The sequence below is a fragment of the Coenobita brevimanus genome, chromosome 23, assembly GCF_032717465.1.
Source record: "Coenobita brevimanus isolate Jiangsu-jjx chromosome 23, ASM3271746v2, whole genome shotgun sequence".
Taxonomy (NCBI): Eukaryota; Metazoa; Arthropoda; class Malacostraca; order Decapoda; family Coenobitidae; genus Coenobita; species Coenobita brevimanus.
Genome location: NC_136976.1, coordinates 53,776,955 through 53,789,770, shown reverse-complemented (window position 1 = coordinate 53,789,770; position 12,816 = coordinate 53,776,955). Strand labels below are relative to the sequence as shown.

Genomic DNA, 12,816 nt, shown 5'->3' with positions numbered 1-12,816 from the left:
CTGACTCCCTTCAACCTCTGTCTCTTCGCCGCACTGTTGCATCTTTATCTCTCTTCTATCGCTACCAATGGTCACTGCTCCTCTGAACTGTCTGCATGCATTCCTCCACTTTTACGACAGGCTCGTAGCACCTGTCTAGCAGCAAACTCTCATCCCTTTTCTGTCCAACTCTCTAATGGAAGAGTTAACCATTACTCCCAGTCCTTCATTTATGCAACAGGTCAACTCTGGAACTGTCTCCCTCTGTCTGCATTTCCTGCTGCCTATGATCTCCAGTCTTTCAAACGCAGTGCGTCCAGGCATCTCGAAATGAAAAGATCTTGAATTTGGCTCTCTATTGTATTTTGTTTTTTTCTTGGAGGGAACAGTATTGCAGGCTCTTGGCCTTTGGTTCCTTCTTCCTCGCATAAAAAAAAACAAAAAAACTGCAGGATAACCAGTACTCCCCATACGTGAATTATATCCCCTCACCTGCAAACACACCTGCTTGCATGGTTGTTATGCTAAATCACATAGATTTTGTTTGTTTCAACAAGCCAAATTGGTTGTTACCGTAAATGATCTCCCAAGGTTCAATGTACTCATTGTGGGCCTTCTCCCCGATTGAATTTTATCTCCCCACATGTACATACACATCTGTTTTCATAGTAGTTGGTCAAGAACAAACTAAAGTGCTCTACTTTGATGAGAAATATGGTTTTATCCAACCTCCATACCTACAAATCTTCTCCCCACAGGGTACTTTATCTCCCCCAAAGTAAGTAATCTCCCCACACCCCAAAACACCTGTTCTCGGGCTTGGTGTGACATGATATTGCAGTGACCTATTTCAGTAATAGAAATAGTTAGTTATCAAAACTATGGAGGCTTTCAAAAAATTTTGGGGGATAACTATTTTAGTTTTTTTCAACTTTGACTCTCGATTGTTCAGTAACCATTGGGCTTAGGGGGGTGCCGATTGTGCTATCAGGTATGTAAATTCTTGCTCTCTAGCCAGAACATATTGATTTTCCCCTGGGTGAAAGTCGAAAAAACACCTCCTAATTGCGGCTCCAATGGACAAGCCAGATCAAATTGCGGTATTTAGGGGTTAAGTCAGGCTTTTCAAGAACAGATAACTGAGGTTTCAGATATAATGATATGTTATTATGAAAATTATAGCAAAGCATTGATGTATGGAATTTAGTAGGGTGTTAATACCTTGTATAAAGGCTGCAATGTGTCCTGTAAAAATTGTTGAGTCTGATATGTCAGTTGGCAGGTCCCTTATTATTCAGATTGAGATGAGCTTCTATTATTATGGTTACCAAGTACAGTATATTAGACTATGAGATTGGAGGGACTAAAGAGTTGGAAAATTTAGGGACACTTGTCATAGCAGCTGGCTATAGCTACCTGAGCAAAGTGCTTCATGCAGAAATATAGTTCGTGCAGTTCCTCTTGTATTGGTATTAATCCAGTATTATTTAGTTGTTAAAAATTCCAAATGTATAAACAGCCCACTTCATTTGTTGAGTATGAAACTTGATATGTGACTGGTTGTTGTCATTGTTATCAACCTGGTTGAGCAGGTCCATCAACCACAGGCAAGCAGCTGCCCCTTCAAGGCAGTCCCATGCAGTGAACCGATGTTCCCATGCAGTTGATAGCACCTTGCCACAGTTGGGCACAGGGAATAGTGTGGAGATTTGGCTCTTGGGTGGATGCTTTATTTGCTTCTCTACTCAGTTAACGGGCATAATAGTAGGCTCCACTCCAGTCCGTGATCTGGTTATGTGGTTACAGTCCAGCATTGGCAATGGTTTCCACATTTACAGGAAACCATTAAGCTTGTGTGAAGAGCTAGCCGAGATGAAAAGTAATAAAAAGTTACAGGAAGAGTAGGAAAAGTAGGAAGAGAGGAGGGCTGACACAGAAACAGAATGTTAAAGGTGAAGGAAGTGGTAGGCAGCACCAGTGACATTTCTAGCCTTTTGGGGGCCCTATGCAAAATGCTGTTTGGGGGCCCCTATTTTGTGAAACTGTGGTGGGGGGATTCCAAACCCTCTAAGGTGGTCCAGGGGCACACCTTTACCTGCCACCATATTTGACTGATACTTTGCTTTTATGAAGAAGGCTTTATGTTTGGTATTTATTTTATTTGCTTTTTGGTATAAAGACTGCAAAGTTTCATCCCAATAAAACCTCATGGTTCAGAATTTAATATTGCATGTGTTTTAACAATTGTTTTAAAATAATCATAAAATTATTTTTATAATAGGCAATATTTGTGGTTTGTTTCTGGCAGAAGTACTATAGCTTTTACATAACAGATTTTTAGCTGATTACTAAGTCTGTATGGACTTTTCCTAGACGGCAGAGAGAAGCAGAACAGAAGATGGTTGAGGAAGTTGCAGCCAAAAGACTAGAGGAATTAGTGGCACGTAGAGTAGAGGAGGAGTTAGAGCGGAGACGAGATGAAATAGAGGCCGAGGTGTTGAGGCGAGTGGAGGAGGCAAAGCGCCTCATGGAGCAACAAATGCTTGAGGAGCTGCAAGAGAAGCGGCGTCAGCAGGAGGAGGATCAGAAGAAGCGAGAGGTAGAGCCTTCCTTCCTGGATCTCACCGGGGACTTGTTGCTGGCACCGCTCAGCTGCCTGTGCTGGGAGCTTAGTTGTCACAGTCCAAGGGAGGGTTTGGGAGGGCAAAGGGGCAGACATGGGCACAGCTGCTGGTCATTTAAGATGGCTCACTTTAGTAAGGTTAACATGATTGAGACATTATTCATGGAGAACTTGCTAAAGGGAAAGTGTGATGAAATTGTCATTTTCAAACTTCACCCTGTAGGGTTGTAGATATACTGTATTTTACTGTATTTCACTTGAAGTTAGAGTCTATATTTTTGTAAAATGTCCACAGAGTGGAGAAACTTGTTCAGCACAAACTGTGGGGTGATGAGGCTGTTCTGATAAAGAGAGATGTGCATCAGATGTAGGCATTAAGATATATATTAAAGTTACAGGTATTTTGATAATATAATATTTTGCTGTTCATTAATATTTAGGCATAAAATGATGAATCTGCATTTCCATTCTGCATGAACACTAACTTACACTCTTTCAGCTGAAGTCTGTGTTATGAAAGTGAAATGTGAATTTGAATTAATTAAAGTTTCCAGAGACCTGCTGTACAAACTTTTGTTGTCTCTGGTATGTGAAACAGCTTGACCAAGTTACCCTGAGATGGCTGTACGATGCTGAATGTGTATTGGCTAGATCTCCTTTCCTCCTGCTCCCTAACTTGAATTCACTCCCTACTGTTGTATGCAGAAATTTCCCCTATGTCACCTTCTGTTAGTGTGTGGTAGTGAGTATGTGTCAACTGATGCTTGTGCTACATGGTTTGCTTCCGTCTCTGGAAACGTGTGAACATAACAGTGTCAGTGAGGCACTTTAGTGGAATAACCACTGTATACAGACTAGACATTATAATGGCGACTTGCAACCAAGAATGTCAGCTGCGGAATTTAGGCCAGAGCAGTTCTAGGAGTGGATTTGGCGTCATCTTTATGGTAACTATATAACAGGTATAGTGATTTTTATAATGGGTGCAGCAAAATTCATTAAGTATGTAAGGTTCCACTTCATAGCTCATAGCTAATGTAAAACCAGCTTTCATGGACATAATTTATATTAAACATTTTGTTTTGCTCTCAAAGCAATGCTTTGGAGTTACCAACTTAATGGGTTTTGTTGTATCTAGATTCTTCCTGCAAAGTATCACCTGATATCATGTTTATGCTTGATCCAAGAATTATTGCTAAAGAATCTTTGCTGGGAGATACGTGTCTTGTGTCTTAGTGTTGGCAGTAAGCATGTTGTACAGCACTAAAACTTCACTATTTTCTTTCTTAAAATCAACATGCTTACTAATAGATTTGTTCATCTTGGAATTAAGTGCTATCTAAGAGTCTAATTGTCATATATATTACCCTTTGCTGTGGTACCCATTGTTACTGTTGATGTTTTATATGAGAGCATTTTATTTATGGTAGTGATTATATGCTAGTTACTAGATGTCTCTCACTTCTTTCCATAGATAATTGTTTCTTAGAAGTATTGTTTATTATCTTTGCAGAGTACAGGTTTTACTTTTACTGCATGAAGACTTTTCCTCATGAAGTGTGAATATATATAAGGTCAGCAGATGTCCTTGAATATACATTAATTTGTAGTGTATATTTCAAGACATACATATATTTGCCACAAGGAAATTATTTAAGTAGTAAAGTAAGAATCTAGTCCAATTATTTACATGATGGGGGGGGAACAGTAATAGTGATGTGGTGATGGTGTGTGAAGTGTAGAGATGTCTGGTAATGAGCTATGTCTGACCTTACCACCACCCCAGCTGTGTCAGCATCATTCTGATCCTTCCTTCTGCTTTCTAGGAGGAGGAACGCAAACAACGAGAGGAACTAGAGCGTATTATGGAAGAAAACAAACGAAAAATTGAATTGGCACAGATGAAACTAGTAAGTATAAATGATGTGATATAAAGATATTGACATAATTATTCCATAGGTTGAGAAAGGAGTGTAACCCATAGACAGTCATCTCCCCTTTTTTTACGGGTCACAGAGCCCCTGCCGTGCTGTAACCTTGCTACAAGACGACCAACAAAAGCTTTGCAGGCACCAGAATGTACTCATTTAAGGTATATTTTGAGATGGTTTATCAATACAGTACTAATATTCTCTGGTAGAATGCACCAGTATTTCATGATCATCCACTTCGATGGGCCTGCAGAGCCTTCTCCACATCGTAACTTTGTGACAGGATGGCCTATAAACCCTGTCCGGTGCTAGACACCAACAGACGCTAGAATCTACTCATTTAAAGTGCATTTTGAGATGGTTTAACAATACTGGTTTCCTGTACACCAGGAAACCATTACTAGATTGGGTGATAACTATATAAGCAAATTATGGCACCTGGTGGTTTAGTGGGCAATTGCGGCATTCCAATCGGATTGAGCTGGTAAAGGTTTATATCTAAGGGGTGGTTGGAGTTATTGCTCACTTCATGCCACTCAAGGATGAGTGAGGCTGGTCACTCTCATCTTAAATATCAGGACCAACTTGCCTAACCCTGGGCGCCTACGCTCCTCATGGGGCATTGTAGGTTGGATGGTGATGATGATGATATTTGGGTAAAATATACCAGTGTATACAGTGTACAGTACACAAGGGTCAGGTGAAATGTGGAGGGGTACTCAAGTTTGCCTCCTGAATTGTTGTGTGAGAAGATGATTCGCCTGGTGTGTGACAGCGGTGATGGTGATGATGACAATTACTGCGATGGTGTAGATGAGATGATTAGCCATGCAATCACCAATGATAGATGTATGATTATGTGTAACTACATGGCATGGTGAGCCAAGATTATAGGACCTCAGGTTCATTGTGTCAGATCCTCCTCACTGCACAAGCTGAATACATATAGATGAGAAGGATTATGTGTTGGGATGCTTGGAGTGTGGCTGCTTGTAGGAGCTGAGACAGATTTTGGCTTGATTGGTGTGGAGAAAACAGCAGCAGGTCCCTGGGCCTTAGGGGTTTTCCCAATTGTTGAAGAATATGGCGATTGGGTATTGTTTCTGTTTCCTCTTAATTTTCTTTATAATCTTACAGTGGAGTTCTGTGCCTCAACAAATGCAGCCGTTAATTTTAGGACCAGTACTGTGGAAAGATCAGTGTAGTGGTCCAAGTCCTTAACTCCTTCACACCCAGGACGAATGTGTTTGAGTTCGCAAAGTGCTTAGTAATGCCACCCATGACGTAGCCCATTACGTCTCATAACATCTGTATGTATTGGAATTTAGTTTATCGGCCTACATGTATTCTCTGAGCCTGGTATACCTCACTGGGAAAGAAAAGCTCTGACCACCAACCAATGACAGCTTAGACAAATGATGTTGTCTGAAATGTCACTGCTCACCAAGAGTTTTATTGGCTCCTACTTTGTACTTGGATTTTAGTTTGTGGTTGGCATTTGAGGAGGTAGGGTTACGTCGATAGTTTTAACATTATCTTGGCTAATACTTTACCACCAGGGAGATACCTCTGCTGTTATCACAATTTGAGTGGTCTCCATTCTTCTTGAAGATGGTTACAATATCAGTAGTAAGCCATTCAGATGGAAATCATTCATGGCTACAAATAGTCAGTATGAGATTATGGAGACACCAGTGGAGTCACTGGCCACCATCTTTGATTACTGTAGTTCTAATGGTATGCCAGCAGGGCCAGGGCTTTTGTTATTTTTGAGAGATCAGATGGCCAGAACAGTTTCTGTAAGTGTAGGTAGGACATCAAGATCTGCCATTTGAGGAGCATTTGGGATGTTATTAAAGATATTGTGCTCCACCAGGTTTCTTCAGTTCAGTAAGGTATTGAAGTGTTGTGCCCATCTTTCTAAGATTGCTTGGATGTCTTTCAGGAGCTCTCCTTCAAGTGATCGAATAGGAGCTGTGTTGGGTTTGGTTGGCCCATAGATGGTTTTTATGGACTTGTAGAACTCATGTTGGTCGGTAATATCAGCAAGTATTTGCAGTTCTTTTGCCTGCTTAGTCCACCATTTGTTCTCCATGTTATGCAGTTTTCTCTGGATTTCACTTCTAAGATTCTTGAATTCAGTTTTAGGGTTAAGGAGTTGGGATGTGCCAACCAGTTGTTATGTGCTCTATTCTTCATTGAAAGAAGGTCAAAATTGACCTCAGTTTTTTCATCAAATCGGTCTTTATGGTGGCATGTGGAGAGCCCTAAGGTTTCTTCTGCTGTGCTTTAACCCCTCCATGCCGAGCTTTGTATAGCATGGTCGTTCATTCTCTACGGGCATTTTTCCAGAAATAGCCTATTTTTTCAAATCTTAATATCTCAGAAACTATAGCAATTAAGAAAACATATTAAGAGACCATATTACTCACCACTCTTCTTCCCGCGAAAGAAGTATTCCCAGGTATGTAGGTCATCGCGTTGATGAGTGAGGACGTGATGAAGAGTAATTTTTGGCACAAAGCCAGATGTGTTCGTTCGTGTGCGAGTGGCCTCGATTTTGGCTTCGCTGTCAGCGTGATGACTTCTCCATTACTAGATGAACTAGACACAGTAATGTCCGAGGCATGGCTTATGGCACTGTCACAGAGTCCTTTCCTAGTATCCTTGGAAAGAGGCTTGGTAAGGGTAGATGAGGCAAGGTGTCCACGTGAGGTGGGAATATAATCAGATGAGAGGTTTTAGGAAAAAATTGTCTTGCACCTGGCAAATTTACAGAGACAACTGAGGTATGTTTGCCTCTGATGGAGTCACTCCTGAACCTTTGGTGACGAGATCAAGTGATGGCCGCTTCAAACTATGCTGTAAAAAACAATTGTGGTTCCTACTAACACCCAGCGGCCTACCATCACCTCATTTGCGTCAGCCCATACCGACACCCGGCGGTTAGGGTTAAAGCAGTGTTTTAATGTTTAGCCACTCTGCATCTAGGTTTGTTGCGTTTTTTGGGGGTCAGTTGGTGGGTATTGACAGAGCATATCTGTAATATTTCTGTGGAAGGTGTTACAAGTTGCTGCATCTTTTAAAATATCACAGCATAGTTTCTTGGTGGGTGATCTGTGGCACATTTGTGGGCATATGACTAGTTGCACTTTGATGAATATGAGGTTATCAGTGGTGGGCAGCGGAAACGAAGAAGTACCTTGCGCAAGTGCAATGCGCAATCCACAGTTCATTACCTTGCGCAAGTGCGCAGTCTGACAAATATTTAGCTTGCGCAATGTCGCAAAGCGCAAGTGCAAACCATTTGCAGACGTTTGTGGGAATTACTGTAAAATATTGAGATATTCAAATAAAATAGCATACTTACTTTTATTTATTATTATTATTTTCTATTATGTGTAAGTTGTACAATTGTGCAATCTAATATTTAGGTTGCGCAATGTCGCTAAGCGCTAGCGCAAACCATTTGCATATATTTGTGGGAATTACTATAAAATATTGAGATATTTAAATAAATTAGCATACTTTTATTTATTATTATTCTGTCTATCTATCCATTGCCAGACGCCTTAATCCTGTAAGGGGTGGCCACTGGCCACAAACAAGCAACAAATTGCCTCTATGTCACCCTGTCCCTCGCCATTTCACTGCCCTGCTCCCAGCCCACACCCCCCTCTCTCATATACTTCTCCACTCCATCCCTCCAGCTCATCCTTGGACTCCTCCTTCTTCTCCCCCCTTCAACCTCACACACACACTCTCCTCATTAGTCTCTCACTCTCCATATGACCAAACCACCTCAGAGTGTTTCTCCTAACGCTGCCTGTCACATCCACATCCACACCACAACGATCCTTCACTTCCTCATTTGTCAGTCTGTTTCTCAATGTAACTGCACATGCTCCTCTCAAATAACTCATTTATTTCCACAGCTCTCACTCTTGACTTCTGTCCCTCCAACAAGGTCAAATCTTCACTTTCATACATTAGTGTTGGTATCACAATAGTCATGTAGTAACTTTTTCACTCGTGGAAGTTCAAACAGAGGAGTGAGCAGGCTATGGAACGGAGGGACTGGGAAACAAAGGCTGTGATGTTGCCAGTTTTACTTTTATCTGCAATTTCGCAAGACGTTTCATGTAATAATTTAATATAGATATACAGCAGCATGTGTAATTCCTTACTATCTATCTATCTATAGCCCAACGCCCTAATCCCGCAAAGGGTGGCCGCAGACAAAACGCCTCCAAGTCATTCTGTCACCCACCATTTGACTGCCCTCCCCAACTCACCCCCCCTCTCTCATATACCTCTCGACTCCATCTCTCCACCTCATCCTCGGTCTACCCCTCCCTCTCCCTCCCTCCACCTCACCTACATACACCCTCTTAACCCTTTAAATGCGGATCGTCGCGTTTGCGACGCTCGGCGAAAAGGACATAACGGCGGATCGTCGCGTTTGTGATTCTAGTCAATTTTGAATAACCGCGGGCAAGCAGGCTCCAGCTGGTATTGTCTATCAGTACCACCACCCTTTAGCTACAATTAGCATACTTTACCTTTGTACTACTGACCTCCATTGTTGCCAAGTATCGCGTTTTTCCCCCGTCCCCCCCCCCCACCACCACCACTGCCCGGCCAGCCTGGCTGTGATACATGGCAGCGCTCTGAGTGCTCAGAACTGTAAATCTGCGCTCTCCTCTCACAAGCAGTTTATGCTAATAGGAAACGCTTGTTTCCCCAGTTGTAACACTAGCTTTTTTTCTCACAGTTTGCCCCTGTTTAGCGTCAGTTTACTGTAGGCTTTCAAAGTGACATTATGGCGAGTTCTAGCTCTTCCGAGTCAGTGCAAGCGGCCGACAGGAACGAGAATAAAGTGGCAGGCGTAAGGCAGAATAAAAAGCGCGCCGTGGTGATCTTTTGGGAAGTAATATGATTGAAATTAATGTAGTATACATGTTTTTAGCTGTGAAAATGGAAATGTTTGTTGAGTGACGGGAAGACCGCCACAGCGGTGCATGTCGGCCGTACGCTCCATTGATTTTAGCCTTATTTTCAGTGCTTATTGTACAAATATGGATTCCAAACTACCTTTACGTTGTAATATAAAGTTTACTGTGACAGAATGAAGAGTTTTGTTATTTAGGAGTTGTGTGGAAGAGTTTTGTTATTTAGGAGACATGTTGTGTGCTGGAGGTGGGGCTGGAGCTAGCTCTGTGGTTAGGGTGAGAAGTGGTTGGAAGAAGTTCAGGGAGCTCTTGCCTCTCCTGACATTGAGGGGGCTCTCCCTACGTGCTAAGGGGTCTTTGTATCCAGCGTGTGTTAGGAGTGTAATGCTGTATGGCAGTGAGACCTGGGCAGTGAAGGAGGAAGACATTCGCCGGCTCAGACGTACAGAAATGACAATGATTAGGTGGATGTCCAGTGCGTCCCTGCGTCCAAGGCCTGGAGGGGCTGGGTTTACAATGGAAGAGTTGAGAGGTAGGATGGGACTGGAGTGTATTGGTGTTGTGATGAGGAGAGGTAGATTGAGGTGGTTTGGACATGTGGAGAGGATGGGGATGATAGTTGGGTGAGGAAGGTGAGAAGTGTTAATATTGGGGGTGGGGTTATGAGGGGTAGATCGAGAAAGACATGGGACGAGGTCATTAAGTGTGACCTTAGGGTTAAGGGACTGAACAGGGAGGCTGCAATGGATCGTGCAGCATGGAGAGCCGCCATTAGGTGACCAAGGCCGACACATGCAAGCATGTTGGAGCCTTTAAAAACGAAAACGAATGAGGCTGTGGTAGAGGGGAAACCGAGTTGCTGGAGGTGTGAAAGTGAAGATTTGGTTACCCAACTTTGCAAGTCTCCACAAGTCCTTGGGTAGTCCACGAAGGCTCAACACCTGTCTCTGGAGAAAGCTGAATGTAAGTACTATCTGCCATACCAAGTATAATGTTCTAGGGTTAATCTCTGATTTTTGGCTAATATTTTCCTACAGGTACTCAGACCGCGATACAACCCCACCACTCGGGGGGGTCGACTGTTCACGGCCGCGTTTGAGGGGTTAAGTCAGTCTTTCATTCTCCATTCTCTCCACATGTCCAAACCACCTCAGTGTATTTCTCCTAATCTTCTCAACCACGTCCACATCCACCCCACAACGTTCCTTCACATCTTCATTCGTCAACCTCTCCTTCCATGTCACTCCACATGCTCCTCTCAAGTAACTCATTTCCACTGCTCTCACTCTTGACTTGTTCCCCTCTTGCAAGGTCCACGACTCGCTTCCATACGTCAGGGTAGGTATCACAATACAGTACTATCATGCAGTGACTTCTTGACTTCCATACTCAACTCCCTATTTCTCATCACTGCTTTCAGTGAACCAACAACCTTACTTCCCTGCTGTACCCTTTCACACACTTCATCCCCCAAAGTTCCATCCTTACTCATCACACTACCCAAGTACTTGAATGCACTCATACTCTCCATATCCCCACCATCCAACCTCACTGTACATTCTGTGACTTCATTCCCCTCAAACACCATAACTTTACTAAATTTTCGCAGGGGTTGATGAGGCAATCGGCCTTTCTTGCGGTGGGACGGAATCGGACGATGTCAAGGAAGATGACATGGCTCCTCTCACTACCACTGCCGAGCACAAACTGAACCATGCAACTGCGGGGTACCTGGGGTTCTACCTACCCTGTAGGTATCACAGAAAATGGTCCCGGGCTTAATCAGTGGCGGGAGTGTGAGTGTGGTATATCGTCAACCGCGGCCCTCCGCGCCCTGAAACCTGTCGTGCATACACGTCAGCCAGCAGATAGGGGTTAAAATACATTATCTCTGTTGAAGCATTTTAAGAAATGCTACTACCCTAAGTCCCTCCCGCCTGCCCCCAGCAGAACCCTCGCGACCCACCCGAGCTTCCCCCATCCCTTGTCCAGACATAAGGGAAGCTCCCAAGGCCACGTGTCCCTTGGATTGCGCAGTACACAGTCCACAGGACAGGTGCGCAAGGCAGGTGTGCAAGCGCAACTAAGTTTACGCTTGCGCACCTACCTTTTCATGTGCGAAAGCGCAATGTTGTGCATGGTCTCGTTCAGTGCGCAATGCACAGGTGATATTCACCAGAGCGCAACGGTGCGCAATTGCACTTTGCGCAAGTGTTTGCGCACCTGCCCAACACTGGAAGTTATGGTTTGTTGAATACTCAGCACCTCTCATAGCTCGGGTTTTAAGGACTGCTCTTCGGTCTTACTGCCCTACAATGACTTAGTCAATTGGATGCCAGTGTCTAGATGTGGGTGCATCCATGTGGTCTTGTGTCTATTCTTAAGTTGACAAATGGTGTTGGTGATGACCAGACTGTGCTCTGAGGATAAGGAAAGCAGTCAAAGGCCATTGTTATTCATGTTACCAACACCATGGCAACCTATACTGCCTTGCTAGAGGTGATCTTTTCCTACTCTGGCATTAAAATATCCAAGCAGGATGAATATGTCATTATGTGATATTGAGCGAATTGTAGCATCCAGAGAGTCACAAAAAGATTCCGTGACAGCGTCCTTAGAGTTAACCCCTAGGATACGCAATTTGATCGACTACCGCTGTGAAAATCTGTATATGGAGCCAATTTTTCAACACTTACAGAAGTAAAAAGTTTTATGCCCAAAGTTTAGTGGTTGAATTTACACACCTTATACCACAAACCAGAGCATTTTAGACCAACTGGTTCATGAGCTATAGTCCGCCAAAGTTGACAATAGTTAGCCTTTCAGGCAGGGCGACTCAGTTTTCTATGTGCTCCCACCCCATTCCTCCCCTTCCATGACCTTCCTCACCCACTCCCATCACCCCACCTTCTCTTTCTCTCCTCACCCCCTTACCCCCCTTTCAGATTTTTTTTTTTTTCCAAACAGTGGCATGCACAATAATAATGTTGGTGTTCCTCACTCACTCCCAACACCCTTCCGCCCTCAACACATCTCCCCTCCCCACCTTCCCTCCCTTCCCCACCTTCCCTCCCCTCCATCCCCTTCCCTCATAGCTGTGTATCTGTTAAAATAAAATTTAAAAAAAATAAAAATAAAAATGAGCAGAAGCATGCAGAATCTTTTTCATGGTGTTACTCACACACTCCAGCACCCACTCCTCCTCACCCCTCTCCCCTCACCCCTCTCCCCTTCCCCCCATCCCCTCCTTTCAGAGCTGTCAAATCAAGTAGCTGTAAGAATTTCAAGGGAAAAAAAAGATAAAGCATGCAAAATAATGATAATCTTGTGG

At 43.4% G+C, this 12,816-nt stretch overlaps 1 protein-coding gene across 4 annotated transcripts in view; it reads left to right on the top strand.

Annotated features, from left to right (window-relative positions):
- Positions 1 to 12,816, top strand: part of LOC145392979 (arginine and glutamate-rich protein 1-like) — a 113,362-nt gene that overhangs the window by 64,259 nt on the left and 36,287 nt on the right. The window contains exons 3-4 of one of the 4 annotated variants that reach the window (XR_013896087.1): positions 2,353 to 3,564; positions 4,429 to 4,502. Coding sequence is in view for 1 of the 4 variants with exons in the window: in XM_080267277.1 (XP_080123403.1) it covers positions 2,353 to 2,578; positions 4,429 to 4,512 (310 nt within the window). In the remaining 3 variants the exon portion in view is untranslated. Of the gene's footprint in view, positions 1 to 2,352; positions 4,513 to 12,816 lie in introns of those variants that run through there. The other 3 variants (XR_013896086.1, XM_080267277.1, XR_013896085.1) reach the window with 3 other exon arrangements.